Source organism: Lithobates pipiens, unplaced genomic scaffold (genome assembly GCF_037356315.1).
Source record: "Lithobates pipiens isolate NorthernLeopardFrog02 unplaced genomic scaffold, aLitPip1_a1.2 Scaffold_3, whole genome shotgun sequence".
Lineage (NCBI taxonomy): Eukaryota > Metazoa > Chordata > Amphibia > Anura > Ranidae > Lithobates > Lithobates pipiens.
In genome coordinates, this window is record NW_027507790.1 from 259,109 (window position 1) to 275,691 (window position 16,583).

The 16,583-nt window shown below is 43.0% G+C and overlaps 1 protein-coding gene across 1 annotated transcript in view; it reads right to left on the bottom strand.

Annotated features, from left to right (window-relative positions):
• Nucleotides 1–220: 220 nt before the first annotated feature.
• OSGEP (O-sialoglycoprotein endopeptidase) overlaps nucleotides 221–16,583 on the bottom strand; it is a 29,259-nt gene continuing 12,896 nt past the window's right edge. The window contains exons 5-12 of the mRNA XM_077461121.1: nucleotides 11,995–12,090; nucleotides 10,773–10,822; nucleotides 9,224–9,302; nucleotides 8,308–8,373; nucleotides 7,920–8,010; nucleotides 1,289–1,364; nucleotides 845–943; nucleotides 221–716 (exon numbers count right to left, since the gene is read on the bottom strand). Coding sequence (XP_077317247.1) covers nucleotides 677–716; nucleotides 845–943; nucleotides 1,289–1,364; nucleotides 7,920–8,010; nucleotides 8,308–8,373; nucleotides 9,224–9,302; nucleotides 10,773–10,822; nucleotides 11,995–12,090 — 597 coding nt within the window. The 3' untranslated portion in view covers nucleotides 221–676. The remainder of the gene's footprint in view (nucleotides 717–844; nucleotides 944–1,288; nucleotides 1,365–7,919; nucleotides 8,011–8,307; nucleotides 8,374–9,223; nucleotides 9,303–10,772; nucleotides 10,823–11,994; nucleotides 12,091–16,583) is intronic.

Consider the following 16,583-nt stretch of genomic DNA (forward strand, 5'->3'; position numbering starts at 1 on the left):
AATGCAGCAGCCTTCCAGGCAAGTATAAACATTTGTTTTTTCTTGGTTTCCTGCACTTCTCTTTAAGGCAGTAACAAAATCCAATCTGCATTAGGAGAATATTTCAAACTGGTTACTAAGGGTTCCTGTACATCGCATACTGTACCACCACTGCTGTGGACTGTCTTGCTACATAAGCTGAGAACATTCAACAGAACTCAAAAAGCTGCCAACAGGAGTGTAGTGTGTCGTTGTGATCCTTTAATTTCACCATTTGAGTCATTAACCTTGACAAAAGGAGTATTGAGTGAAGTCTTGATCTGCACTCTTGTACGTTGGTGACCCAAAGTACTTAATTTAGTCTGCCAACAGGACAGCGTTTGCAGAAAGTCAGCAATGGTAGCCAGCATATTTCCTTTAACTGTAGTTTTCTTTGTGTCCTGAAGCTTTAATCCACAAGTTAAAAATTCTGGGCACTTCCACCTGTTGCGAGTTCCTTATATACCTCTATAAACCTGATACACAGGCAAAAGGCAGAACCTATAGCATCTAAGGGGTTCACTGTAACAGGCACTTTAAGGCAGCAGATCACATTTACAGATCTGCCCTCTGACTCTTCAGGGTTTGACAGGTCAATAAAACAAGTTTGAAACATTAAATACACTATTCTAATATCTTTTTAGAAGCCCTCCAGGTTTCAGTCTCTCCATGTAACCTTCACCTCATCTGTCCTGTACCTGTGGAGGATAGCAAATAAAAAACAAATTAAACCAAAACCACAAATCACCAGTCTTACATTCTAGATAGGTGACAAAATAAACCAATCTAATGAGAGCATAACATATTATTGACAGCAGAAACTAACCTCTGAGTTATCCAGGAGTCTTGCAGCGGTGTGGTGTGACCAGAGCGAAACATTTCCCATCCAGCTTGAGCAATCATAGCACCATTATCTATGCAAAAGCTTAGAAGTACAGAGACACAAAAGAACCATGATTTACTTTCAAGTTAATGCATGAATAGAGAAGTAAAATGAGAATCAAACCCATTCACATGGGGCACACAAACCCATACACCCATGCAGTGAACCATGTTTATCCACCTGCAAAGCACAGCATAGACAGACCACGTTCTAAGCACATATACACATGAAGATCCTTACACCTTTATTGTACACCTGTTATTAACTTTAACAGACCATTTTTGCTTTCCGTGGGAACATAGCTCTCTGCATGGGTGTATGGATCTTCGGGTCCATGCATCTGCACGAATGAGGCATAATAAAATCAGGATAGTGGCCAATACTTACCTTTCGTCTGTCGCAAACAATTTGGCACCTCGTTCCTTGCACATAATCCCCATCATCTCTTGTAAACGAATATTACCTAAGTGTAGAAACATAACATTTAGAAAGTTAGATTTAGAGTCTGACTCCAGAAGTTAAAAACTTTCAAGTAAACAGAAGCAGTTATGGAGTTTGCTGCTTTACCAATTGCTGTAAACGGTGTTGAATGAAGGAAGCGCTCTAACATGGTAGAAATGCTGTTTGACAATTATCATCTAAATGTGCAATATAAAGTCATTGTAAAGGCTTGCCTTTGTTATTAAAAAATAAATAAAAAAACATGTTATACTTACCTCCACTGTGCAGTTGGTTTTGCACAGAGCAGCCCAGAACCTCTTCTTCTCAGGTCCGTCTTTGCTGCTCCTAGTCTCTCCCTCCTTTGAGTGCCCCTCAGCCAGCAGCTTGTTACAGGTTGTCACCCAAGCCGAGTAAGAACTCTATGTATCCATTCAGACACAGAGCCTGCCCCCTCCCCCCTGATTGGCTGACTGACTTATTGAAAGCCGCGGGAGACAATAGCGCTGCTGCTCTGTCTCAGTTAATAAGGAGGAGTGTACTGGGTGGCTGAGGGGATTGTGGACATTGCTGGAGAGAGGAGGTCAGGCAGGTAATTGGGGGGGTGCTGGGTAAGCTGCTACACACAGAAGGTTTTTTTTATCTTAATGCATAGAATGCATTAAGATGAAAAACCTTCTGCCTTTACAACTCCTTTAATGTTATAATTCAATCTAAGATAATGCCTTACCAAATAAAACAAGTTAAATTAAACCATATTCAAGTATACAGTTGTGCTCAAAAGTTTACATACCCTGACAGAATTTATGATTTCTGGGCCATTTTTCAGAGAATATGGATAACACAAAAAAATGTCTTTCACTCGTGGTTAGTGTTTGTCTGAAGCCATTTATTATCAATCAACTGTGTTTACTCTTTAAATCATAATCACAACAGAAACTACCCAAATTACCGTGATCAAAAGTTTACATATCCCAGTTCTTAATAAGGTGTATTACCCCCTTTAACATCAATGACAGCTTCAAGTCTCTTGTGGTATTTGTGGATGAGGCTCTTTATTTTCTCAGATGGTCAGGAGACTGAGATCGACTTGGCCTTGTGTTTTGGATCATTGTCATGTTGGAATGTACAAGTACGTCCCATGTGTACCTTCCTGGCCAATAAATACAAATGTTCCTCCAGTATTTTTTGATAACATACTGCATTCATCTTTCCATCAATTTTGACCAAATTTCCTGTGCCTTTGTAGCTCACCCCCCCCCCCCCCCCCCCAAAATCATCAGCAATCCACCTCCGTTTTTCACAGTAGTAATGGTGTACCTTTCATCATAGGCCTCATTAACTCCTCTCCAAATGTAGCGTTTATGGCTGTGGCCAAAAACAGACAATTACCGATAATGGTGTTTCTACAAAACCTTCCAGGACGGCAACACATGAGAAATGAGATGTTCCTCACTACAGGAAGCACAATCAGTTCACAGCTGTTTAAAATGACCAAGCTTACCTCTTGACCCTCAGATGCTGTAAAGTAATTCTCCCAACCAATACATAAGGGGTCTTTAGACACTTCGGCACTTACCACCTATTGTATACATTTTCCTCCACCCTTAACAGGGCAGGAAGTAGGCCTGCTGTCCTGGAAGGTTTTGTAGAAACAATGACATCAGTAATAACAGAAAGACACTGACATTTTAATGCTGTGTGTGTTTCTGATTAGCAACAGCGTATAGTCATATAACCAACAGAATTGTCGCTAGCAGTTTCCAATGCTGTACCCAGGGCCGTCTTTAATATAGATTGGACACCGGGCAAAAATTTTCTTGCCCCCCCCCCCCCCCCATGCAATTTTGCTCTCCACCTGCTCTGAGACATACAATAAATAGCAGTTAGACTTAAAATCAGTATACTGTACCAAATCAGGCAGCAATTGCGATTGGTTGCCAGAGGTTACAGCATATCATTACTGCTTAATGACTGGTTGCTAGAGGTTACAGCACACATTACAGCTCACTGATTAGTTGCTAGAGGTTACAGAAAATGATTTCTGCTTGTTAATTGGTTGCTAGAGATTACTGTTAAGTAATACTGCTCATTGATTCGGTTCTAGAGGTTACAGTACATCATCTCCTCACTGCAGGGGAGCATGATACACATATGAATGACACCTTTATTTACATATCAATGCTGTAAACACAGGGTCTGCAGGTGAGTCGTCTGTACACAACAATAAGGCAGAACTGGGCAGCATTAGTACCATTAATTCACACTGAGATATCAGGACACAGTACAGGACTAAAACTTCAAGGAAATTTACACTGGGATAGTTGGCAAGTATGAGGCAGCTGTTTTGGGCCCCACAACAATGACAGGGCCCAGGGCAGCTGCCCCTTTTGCCCTGCCTTAAAGACAGCCCTGGCTGTACCTTTCTGATTAATAAGTCATATAGCAGAAATGTCTGATTAGCAGCAGGGTACCGTCTTATGATCGGCAAACTTTAAATGCTGTGCATTTTGAATAGCAACAGTGTGCAGTCATAAAACCAACTTGCTACCTAAATGCTGTGCAGATCTAATTAGTAACTGGGTACAGTCTTATGACCAACAGAAAAGTCGCTAACAACCTTAATACTATGCATTTCTGATTAGCAACAAGGTACAGTATTATTTACTGTTGTGTATTTCTGATGAGCAGCAGGACAACCAGAAAAGGCACAAATAACTTCCACATTGTGCGTTTCCGATGTACAACCAAGCAAAGCATAAAGTCAGAGTCATGGTATATTCAACTGCCCAACAAAGGGCAAAATCTAACAAGGCATGGCCTGGACTTAATATACTAAACCTTCATCTACCAGAGGAAAACCAGGATAGTTCCAAATAATGGGAGTCTAAAGGTGGGCGAGTACCCCACGGTAATAATCGCTGTTGCCCTACCACTTTCAAAGTAGGTGTAGTTAGACACACACACAGGCCAGGGCCATTACCCACTTTAGGGATGAGCTGCTCTGAGTCTACCACCTACGGTGTGGATACAGAGGTGCGGAAAGATTGAATAGTGGCCAACATTAATCCTGAAGCCCCTTTTCTAGCCAGTTTGTTAATACACTTATAACAAAATGGCTTGGTTTAGACAATCTTTCCCTGCAGTTAACGCACTTTTTACTGGCACTAGTGCTAGCGGATGTAGAAAGAGGTTGGTTAAACACTTCCTGTGCTCGGCTTGGGGAATCTGCAAGAGAAGAGGGAACAACCAACAGTCATTCTTCCTGCCCACTGTATCATGGTTGCAGCCCCCATCCCCAGGGGTGAGAGCATGGGGGTTTACCAGGGACTACATACTTCTTATTTTGGTGTCACCCTCCCATAGTAGGTAATCAACACTTACCCAGCCCCGAATTGCACTTGCCTGCAGCCACCTGTGCTGTCTTTCCAACCTCCTTCTCCATGAGGTGGGCTCAGACAGTTTTAGCTCCTTGCAGCTAGCTTAGCCCTGGTGGGGCAGGAATGCTTCAGCCTCCGCAGCCACGCAGGTCCGGAGTCTCCTCCATGCTTTAAGACCACTGCTGGGTCACACTGGCACGCTCCACACGTTTTCTGCTGACAGAATGAGGTTTGGAGTGCACCAAGTCTTCCTCTTGGTGTCTTACATTGTTTGGATTTTCATCAAAATGGTGCCTGCTGCAACAGGGAAAGGCAGGAGGAGATCTGAGCTGCTGAGCGACATGCAACAGCAGGGGTTTGACTATGCCTGGACTGCCTGCACAAATGCTGTTGGAGGCAACCTGTGAGAAGCTCTGAGGTGGTAGGGTTAGTGCAGCCCTCATTGGCATTCCTAAACATGGCTCACGGGGTACCATACAACTCGATATAGTCTTCTGGTCAGAGAAAAAAAAACATTTTTGCTGTGGGAGAAACACAATCAATACTGGGGGACAAAGGGGTAAAGGTGAGGCCTTTTAACTGCTTGCCGACCATCCGCCGCAGTTATACTGCGGCAGAATGGCAGAGGCAGGTAAACAGCTATCATGGTACGTCGGTACCATAGATGGCCCCCTGCTCGCCCACGGAGCTGATGCAAGTGCCTGGCGGTCTCGATAACCGCTGGGCTCCTGCGATCACTCGAGGCACACAGAGAACCAGGAGCTGTGTGTGTAAACACACAGTTTCCGGTTCTCAGAGGGGAGAACTGACAGATCCTCTGTTCATACAGAGTATGAACCAGCGATCTGTTAGTTTCCCTGCACAGTCCACATCCCCCCTTCAGTTAGAACATTTTTTTTTCTAAATTGATACTATTTTTTTGTTTATATCGCAAAAAATAAAAACCAGAGGTGATCAAATACCACCAAAAGAAAGCTCAATTTGTGGGGGAAAAAGGTTGGCGATTTTGTTTGGGAGTCACATCGCAAGACCGCACAATTGTCAGTTAAAGCGACGCAGTGCCAAATCGCAAAAAGTGCTCTGTTCTTTGGCCAGCCAAATGGTCTGGGGCTGAAGCAGTTAAATGGCTGTGAACTGATTGTGTTTCCTGTAGGGAGGAGCCTCTCATCTCTCATGTGTTGCCATCCTGGAAGGTGAGGTGAGAAAAGCTAAATTTTGGTCTCATCACTCCAAATTACTTTGTGCCAGAAGGTTTGAGGCTTGTCTCTGTGCTGTTGGTTGTATTGTAAGCGGGATACTTTGTGGCATTTGTGTAGTAATGGCTTTCTTATGGCGACTCGACTATTCAGCCCATCTTTCTTCAAGTGCCTACTTATTCTGCATCTTGAAACAGCCACACCACATGTTTTCATCTGAAGTTATTTGTGGGTTTTTCTTTGCATCCTGAACAATTTTCCTGGCAGTTGTGGCTGAAATTTTAGTTGGTCTACCTGACCGTGGTTTGGTTTCAACAGAACCCCTCATTTTCCACTTCTTGATTAAAGTTTTAACACTGCTGATTGGCATTCCCAATTCCTTGGATATCTTCTTGTATCCCTTTTTTGTTTTATACAGTTCAACTACCTTTTCCCGCAGACCCTTTGACAATTCTTTTGCTTTCCCCATGACTCAGAATCCAGAAACGTCAGTGCAGCACTGGATGAAAGATACAAGGGTCTGTCAGGAGTCCAGAAACTCATTGACCTTTTATACACACACACACTAATTACAAGCAAACAGATCACAGGTGAGGATGGTTACCTTTATTAGCCATTCAAACCCCTTTGTGTCAACTTGTGTGCATGTTATCAGGACAAAATCACCCTTGCATGTAAACTTTTGATCAGGGTCATTTGGGTAGTTTCTGTTGTCATGATTAAAAAAAATAAAAATAAAAAAATAAAAGTAAAACACAGTTGATTGATAATAAATGGCTTCAGCCAACCACTAACCATGAGTGAAATAAATGTTTGTGTGTTATCATTCATATCCTGTCAGGGTATGTAAACTTATGAGCACAACTGTATATCACACACATAAAATCCCTAGCAGAGAGTAGGTAATGGTAAAAGGAGAAGCATAGCCAAAGCTTTTTTGGTTTTCTCCTATGGATCACAGGACTGCAGTTCGTTCTGTCCTGTGACTCGTTTTCAGTAGTCAGCAGGCTAAAGCCCATTGTCAGCGGACATCGCTTAGCTGGTCCAGGCTGGGTGTAGATTCAGACTTTACAGTTGGGATCCACCCAGATGCCTGGACTGGCAGCTAGCTTGGCCTCTCAGCTGTGCCACTGGGAGACTGAGTCAGTTGCTCCAGTGAGCGTTGGAGGGTCAGAGCAAGGAGCCAGTGACTGATAGTCCCGGCTCTCTTCTTAGAGCAGAGGGGAGAACTGAGGGATCAGTGGTGCTTGATCGTTCAGTTCTCAGTGCAGAGGCGGCGGGGGACAGATGCAGCATCCACCTAGGCAAGTATACTTTTTTGTAAACCCCAAACTTCTCTTTTAACGAGAGGAACTAAATTAAAATAAATAGCGGTGTATCGAAACAGTACAACTAAACTGAAACTCCCCCAGCAGGGATTCTACTACTGGGCCTTCTCTATGCAGCTAGTTAAACCACTTGGCTCTTGCTCCACCTCCTACTGAGGAGAAAGTTATTATTCTACAAGGACAAACACCACTGAAAAGCGAATGTGCTTTAGGCGTTTTCAACTTTTAGTGAATTTGGAAAATACCTTAAAAGTATAACTTATTAGCTATGGACATTTAAACATTTTCATATTCCTAACAAACAGTCAATGGGATTTAAAATGGGCCCCCGTTGACCTCTTTAATTGCAAAAAACTGTGGAGCCATTCTCAAAATGTAAAATTTGGAATACTTTAAAGCCCACCTCCAGGAATTACCCTAAATGGACCCCATGTCATAGTTTTCTTTTTATTTTACCCCAATTACCCTGCTAAATTTTCATTGTGCATATCTAGAAGTAAGCATACTTTCTTTCTGTATACATTTCAAATGGAGTACTATTATTTTCTACTATGTCGAGAAAAATAACCAACATTTTTACACCACTGATTCTGGACCAGTTACTCAACAGCTGGAATGTAGAGCATAGTTTTCTTAAGCAAGTGTTCAAAAATATACAAGTCAGTATGCAACTTACATCCAACTCCACCAACTATTAGTACTTCTTGTGAGCCGCAATGAGCCATAGCCCGTTCTGTGATCTCTACAAGCATGGCAAACAAAGTCTCCTGTCAGAATGGAAAAGCTTAGTAAATTAAATCTTAGCAGCACAGATGTTAAGAATGGGAAGAGTTGCTTACAGTTAAGTATGGGAAAGGTGTTGAAAACACATGTATGCAATCTCACTGCATACAAGATATGGTATAAACCACAGTGAAAAACGTAAACATCTCAGCAATTTTATCTGCTTAAACTACAGAGATATTATATCCCTATGATGTTGGGAAATAGTAATCTGGAGACACACATTCATTTTTCACATGTAATGAAATAACTGGTATGATTTTCATGTGTATCTTACAAACCTGCAAAGAAAAACAGAGGTCCTCTGGTGTAGATTCTCCTGAAGACAACATTTTGTGAGCCATGTCCTATAAAGGAAATGGAAAAACAAGCTCAAATAATGGTAGCAGTATAAATAAAGCTAGGGGTGTTACAAGAGATGATGGAAGTCTAGTAAAGTCACTATAGGGTTTCTTAGCTCTGCAGCCACCATTTTCTAAGTGAACCTATCAGTGGGAAAAAATTAACACATGCAAGTTAGTGATTGGGCGTCTGGCTTTTATGCTTTGCGGCATTTCACCCTTGTTACAACATGTAGAGAGAGACTGCATGCTACTTTATGCTAAACATCTCTGCCAAGAAGGACCACTTTAGCTGCTAGGGATGCCTGAACAATGAACACGATGTTAGTAATGGTAACAATTTGTAGGTAAGGCATCTCAAGTCACCTCATCACAGATATGACATCAGACAACATTCTACTCAGTCTGGTAAAAGACAACGTGAGCTTCTCTACAATAAACATAAATGTTCCTATTTATGTACACAGATATCTGACTGTCTTGAACTGTGCTTTAATTATATTATGCAAAATACAGGCCACCTCTACACCACCTATTTATCGGATATTAGCAATTTTTTTTATAGGCTACACAACTGTATACACGGTACTTTATTAATCTTATTAAATACAAAAATATGTTATATATAACCATGCAAGAAAATTTGGTAATGTGTGTACTCTTCAAGTACAGTAAATTCGTAAGGCACATTTCAAAAAGATCACTCATACTATTTTAAGTTAAAAATATACCATTTTTATTCTATGAATAAATCACACACCGAGAAGAGATTAAATAGACCTCAATAAATCAAGAAAATGTTAAGTTGGAATTCTATCCTATCCATGACATATTTTGTTAACCCAAATGTCCTTACCTCAATGTAAGAAAGAATGCCAGAGAAGGACACATCCATTCCTTTCACTGTGTATGGCAACTCCACAAATTTTTTGCCCCTAAAATTCAAAACCGTTAAACTTTTCAACTAAAGTAGGTAAAGATTAAGGCATAAATGGCAATCGGCTTGTTTTCCCATCTGCTTGTGATGCTGAGAACTGATCTATGCTGGTTGTTTGGGAACAAAGTCTCTAAAAACCAGTCTGCTTCTGAAAAATCCCCATTCACAATAACTATTTTGCCAATGACATTGACTAAATCTTGTCATATGTCCATGTAAGGGCACTGATGTCACCAGCATTTTCTATTATTTATTTACTTATTTCTATGTTTGAAAAGAGAAGAGTTTGGTAGGTGTCCAAGCTCATCTCTAATTTAGGAGTGCCAGCAGTAACAGTTGCTAGTGGGCTTAAAGTAAATAAAGTATACCTACAATCAACCCAACAGTGCTCATTTTTGAAACCATGTAGGCAATTGTGATTTACTTCAACATTATATGTACTATTTAGAAACTTGCTACCCTGCTGTCAGCACTAGGGTTTCTACAAACTTACTTTTACATTTAAAAAGAGCAATATGAGTTTTTTTTTTTTTTATATTCATACTTACCTAGGTGGATGCAGCATTGGACCGATGGCGGATCCAGACTTCCTAAGTTGGGATGACGCGCTGCCTGGACTAATTCCAGTGACATCAGCAGAGAGACTTCAAACCGCTCTCCGCTGAAAACGGGTCACAGGAGTGCAAAATAAATTGCACTCCTGTGACCCATAGGAGAAGTCCAGCCAAACGAGCTAAGGCTGGACTGCTCCTTTAATATACTAGAAGCACTGAATTTAATGAGAAACTCCAATTTTGTTAAGAATTTTTTTTAAAAAACTACAAACAATCTCCTCTGGGAGATCAATGTACATTGCAGGGATTTTAATAAACTTTGTAGCAGATTTCTACCTTTTGGTGCTCTGAAGAGACTGTCTTTTGCAGACCGATACACTCTAAAACAATAATTGGGGGGGCGCGGGGCTTGGTTCTGTGTATCAACAGTGTACAGCACACCTCTATGTTGCCATATTGCACTGAATTTCTAGAAAATTGCACCAAATGCAGACTGAAAAGGGAATGGTAATTCTTAAGTAACAATGAATTAGAACTTTCTTTGCTATATTCAAAGTTACCCTTTAAATTAGATAATCTCATAGCCAAATGCCTTGTCTGCCCTGAAAAGTTGACGACAGGATTTTATTTCTGATTCACAGAAGCAACAGTATTTACATGATTACAGAGGAGTACAGCCATTCACCTCCATGGCCCACTGTATACCCCACCTGCAGCTCCCCAGGGATGGGGAAAATCAGAGAATTTTACGCTAGGCATATTTAATGCTTGCAAATGTCTGTGTGCATGTAGCCTTAAGGTTGAGGACAGACACAATTTCAGGTAATAAAATTCTGCAACAAAAAACAAATAGGGAAAGATAGAAAATAATGCTTTGGAAAAAAACATACAATACATTTAGAGGAAGTACTTACTTCTTGGCCATTTGCTCAATATTATATCCAGGACTGGGATCATTTGGGATCTTGGGAAAAAAATAAAAAAAATAAATCCACAATGGATCCATGACAGCCAAACAACTAGCATTTCAAGAGAAGTCAAAAATGGCTGCCTCCACATTCTCTCAGTGCAAGTTTCCTTTAAAATGCAGTGTCATACATGTTCTAACACGGCAAAACAGTCATCTGTAAGTACTGTGTGTAAACATTACATCTACAATTCATCCTAAATGAAAGTTAGGACACTAATACAAAATGTGTGCATATATAAAATGTATTTTTGCAGAAAAACCAAGCTATATTTATTAGGAACAATTTCAATTACTGGTAGTGGAAAAAAAATGTACTCTACAAAATCATTTATAGTCAGGACTATTGTGTTGTATACTGGGAGAATTTGAATCACATACTACCTTGTGAGACATTCCTACAGTGCCGTCTACCTATACAAATCTGAGGAAAGCAAGTCTCTTGCGCTCTGATATACAGCGTCTTAATGATCATAACGGAACAGAAAATAGGTTTAAAAGTTTTTCATTCCTGACAAAAAATAAATAAAAAAAAAACCCTCCGATGCAAGATGGCAATTTTCTAATCTCTACATAACATGCTATTTTTCCTGGTTCTCCATTTTACCACTTCTTTTATATGTACATTCTTTTTAATGACATCACCAAATTGATGCGCAGACATAGCCAGACAAGTAAAGATAACACTATGCAATTATAGTTGCACCTGCACAACCTGAGCATAATTACTGCTTCTTGGACAAACTGAAGAAACACACACAGTTAACCTGTCCCTGACTTGCTGAGAAAACAATTTAAAGTGTTACAGTACTTACAAATGTCAAGGACTAGGAGTACAAACAAGAAATCTGGATGTATAAGCTATAAACTGACAATATCTAATCTCTTTTGCACACGTGGAGCGACACTGTCAAGAAGAGGAATACACCCAGGTAATCAGGCTTAGATTAAAGCAGTCATTCCTTAGCGCAAGTGTTTCTATTTGTTTCAGGAAGTTATTCAGAGTATACGTTCAGTGCACCAGGAAATGGTTGAGTCTAGCAGGTTTTATGCCCCTTAATTACACATCTCTACAACACAATCTGGGGCCATTAAAAGTACTGTTAATCAGTATCTGTTAAACGGTACTGTCTCATCCTGTGTGATGTTGGATAAGTAAAATGTCTTACCTTTAGGACTCTAGCAAAGCGGTCCAAACAGTTTCCAACAGCTATATCTATTGTCTCACCAAATATCCGATACCGGCGTTCAGAGTATGCAATGACCTATATGGAGAGGAATCACAGATAAATGTCACATCTGCTTGCGGGCAGGTTGTCATTTACATTGCTTGCTTTTATCAAGCTGTTTAATCACCTAATGCAGGAGTTGACAAATTTGCTTTGAATTTAGGAGCCAGTTAAAAAAGTTAGGAGCCAGTTTGTTTTTTTCAGCTCCCGGGGTAAGGCCACTCATTTTCACCCCCTATCCCTAACTCACAATGGAGCACCCAGTCAATAACTCCATTGAAACGCTGTTACATCAGGGTTATGGGCTGACCAGAAAGAGTAAGGCTGGCAACAGATGGAACTGGCTGGCACTGGCAGGTGGCACTGGAAGGCACGTGGAACTGCCAGATGGCACCGGCAGGCGACACTGGTTGGCATTGGAAGGTGACACTAGTTGGAACTGGCAGGTGGCACTGGTTTGGAAGTGGCAGGTGGCCCTGGTTGGCGATGGCAGGTGGCCCTGGTTGGCGATGGCAGGTGGCCCTGGTTGGCGATGGCACTAGTTGTCACTGGCAGATGGCACTGATTGGCGGTGGCACTAGTTGGTGTTGGCAGGTGGCACTGGTTGGCGGTGGCACTAGTTGGCACTGGCAGGTGACACTGGCAGGTGGCACTGATTGGTAGTGGCACTGGTTGGCATTGGCAGGTGGCACTGGTTGGTGGTGGCACTGGTAGGTGGTGGCAGGTGGCACTGATTGGCAGTGGCAGATGGCACTGGCAGGTGGCACTGATTGGCGGTGGCAGATGGCACTGATTGACGGTGACACTCGGCACTGGCAGGTGGCACTGACTGATGGTGGCACTGACTGATGGTGGCAGTGGGTGGTGGTTGCAGGTGGTATTGATTGGCGGTGGCACTGGTTGGCACTGATTGGCGGTGGCAGAGGGCACTGGTTGCCGCTGGCAGGTGGCACTGGTTGGCACTGGCAGGTGGCACTGATTGGCGGTGGCATTAATTGGAGGTGGCACTGATTGGCACTGGCAGGTGGCACTGATTGGCGGTGGCACTGGTTGGTGGCAGGTGGCACTGGTTGGCGGTGGCAGATGGCACTGATTGACGGTGACATTCAGGACTGGCAGGTGGCACTGACTGATGGTGGCACTGGCAGGTGGCACTGATTGGCACTGGGTGGTGGCAGGTGGCAGTGGGTGGTGGTTGCAGGTGGTATTGATTGGTGGTGGCACTGGTTGGCACTGATTTGTGGTGGCACTGATTGGCGGTGGCAGATGGCACTGGTTGCCGCTGGCAGGTGGCACTGATTGGCGGTGGCACTGATTGGCGGTGGCATTGATTGGAGGTGGCAGGTGGCACTGGTTGGTGGCAGGTGGCACTGGTTGGTGGTGGCAGGTGGTATTGATTGGCGGTGGCACTGGTTGGTGCTGGCAGGTGGCACTGGTTGGCGCTGGCACTGGTTGGAGGTGGTATTGATTGGAGGTGGCACTGGTTGGCGCTAGCAGGTGGCACTGATTGCTGGCAGGTGGCACAGATTGGCGGTGGCAGGTGGCACTGACACTGGCAGGTGGCACTGATTGGCACTGGCAGGTTTCACACGGAGCACTGTTACTGAAATGTAACAGAGGAGCTGTCAGAATTGAGCTTAATGTGGGAATGGGCGGGACCCAGCCGGGGTGTGAAACTGACAAGTAACAGAGAGGCGAATATGTCAGATTTCAGCCTGATGTCGGGGTGGGCGGGACTCGGCAGCTATCAAACACCAGCCAACGATTGGGCTGCTTAAGAAAAGGGGCGGGCCACATACACGTAGCGGCCCGCCCAGATCCCATTGGCTGGTGTTTGATAGCTGCTGTGTCCCGCCCCCACCCCGGCCGGGTCCCGCCCACCCCGGCATCAGGCTGACAGATCCTCCTCTCTCCATTGCTTGTCAGTTTCACACACTTAGCAGTGTGGAGGAGGGAGGAGGACGGCAGTCAGTGTTAATGCTGCTGCATGTCTGGGGCATCGATAGTGAGTGGGCTGGTGGCAGCTTAGGCGCCAGGTCGCGATTTCTGGTCGCATTGGCGACCTGGCGCCTGGGGTTTGTCGAGCCCTGACCTAATGACTAATGTTAAGATGAGCTCAAACAAAGCAAATCTAACCTCCCAAAAACATGATATACTGTAGCTTACCAGTCCTTAAATGTGGTGACTGCCTTAATTCTTTTGAATTATGTAATGTGAAAAAACAAAAAGTTAAAAAAAACGTTATTTCCCGGAGCCTTTCAGGACAGCCACCTGCAAGACCTTGGCTCCTCCCCTCTGTAGGAAACACCTGTGCCAGCCTTCTATAAATTTCCCCCTCCCCTGCTGGCTCCTCAGTTCTTTAAAGAGCATCTCCAGTCGGCCGGGGGGAGACACAAGAACATACGATACACATAATTATAGCACATTTCCTGTAAGGAAATCTTTATGTCTTAATATACATTTGGGTGGGTACCCAGCTGTCCTGAAACACTCCGGGAAAGAACGTTACCAGTAAGTAACTTCATTTTTCCCCTAATCGTCTTTTAGGACAGCCACCTGAGAGGATAACCGAGCACTTACCCTTAGGGCGGGACCACAGCTTGCAAGACCTTGCGTCCAAAGCTCTGATCTTTAGCTGACCATAGGTCCACTCTATAGAGCCTTACAAAAGTGGTAAAGCTGGACCATGTTGCCGCTTTACAAATTTGTTCTGGCGTTGCTCCAGCTCTCTCCACCTGTGATGCTGCCATTGCTCTTGTGGAGTGTGCCCAGATTCCCTCTGGGATCTGCATACCTTCTAACTTGTAAGCCTGCTCTATGGCTTCTCTTAGCCATCTGGCTATTGTGCTTCTAGAAGCCTTGTGCCCTTGCCTAGCTCCAGAAAATAAAATAAAGACACCGTCTTTCTAATTGTTTTTGTTGCTTCTAAATAATGTAAGATGCATCTCCTGTCATCTAAATGATGGAATTTTACTTCCTGTTCCTGAGAAGGATTTGGACAAAATGATGGATTTCTTGCCCTCTGTGAAATTTCGAGGCTACTTTAGGCAGAAATCCTGGGTCCATTTTAAAGACTATGCGGTCTGGCAAAATCTGGCAAAAGGGGGGTCTGGTAGTGCTTCTATCTCGCAGACCCTCTTGGCTGTAGTAATTGCTACCAAGAAGATTGCTTTAAGCATCAGCATCTTCAGGCTGCAATCATTTAATGGTTCAAAGGGATCTGCATATCCAGCGACTCCTGCCTGTGATCCCATATTTTTAATAGGAACATCTGCAGTGGCCAAAAATTTAAAACTTGCCCATTTTACCACTGGGATTGCAGACATTAGCAATCCCAGTGTTGACATTTTTCTTATTGAACATGGTAGATTGGTCTGTATTGTTCCCATTTCATTTAGAATTTCCTTATTTTCTCCTTGGGTAGAAAAACTCTTTGTTGGACCGAGTCTATTAAATATCCCAAAATATTTTATTTGTTGTGTGGGTTGTAGGTTTGATTTTTTTACATTTACCAACCAACCTAGACTTTTTAAGAATGTCCGTGTGTATTTGAGGTTTTCCAATAATCTCCTGGGAGTTTTTGCAAAAAGGAGGTCATCTAAATAGGCAATGATGGATATGCCCTTTAGTTGCAACTTGCAATGGTGCCAGAGCTTCCGCTAGGATCTTTGTAAAAATTCTGGGTGAAGATGATAGGCCGAAGGGTAGCGCTTGGTACTGAAGGTGTATGGTTTCCTTTCCTGTTTCTATTGCTAGCCTTGGAAACTTCTGACAACTTTGGTGTATCGGTATGTGTAGGTACGCGTCCTTTAAACCTAGGGAAACCATAAAACTGTTTGGGGGTAACAAAGCCTTCACTGAATATATGGAATCCATTCTGAATCTTTTGTAAATTATGGATAAATTTAAGGGTTTGAGGTTGAGGATTGGTCTGACCTTTCCTGAGGGTTTTTGTACTCCGAATATGTGGGAGTAGAATCCCTGCCCTCTTTCCTCTTTCGGTACCCTGCTGATTACACCTTGTTTTCCGAGATCCTTTATGGATCTCATCAACCCTCTGGCCTTTTCTCTGTTCTTTGGAAGTTTGGTGGTGATTTTGACAACTCTAGAAAATACCCTTCTCTTATTGTCCTCAAAATAAACGTATTGGAGTATATTTTTTCCCATTGTGAGATGAAGGCCCCCAGTCTTCCTCCCACTGAGATTACCTCATTGTTTATTGCAGGTTTGCTCAGGAGGGCGGAAAAAAAAAAAAAAAAAAAAAATACAATCGCTCCTCCCTTGTTTTTCCCCCTCTAGACCCAAGGTTTGCTCTGGTTATCTGCCTTGGGGGTTGAAAAACGTGATTTTGTGTCCCCTCTTTGCCTCTTCATTTTACTGAGGCTGACTCCAGGCTGTTTTGCGTTTTAGCAGAAACTCCTTTTTGTCCGCTGTACGTAAACAGGATCCCGCAAACTTTGGCTTTTGATGCACAGTCCCCCTGCCATGTGCCATAGGGCCCCATCTAGTAGAGTTGGCTAGTGCAGAGG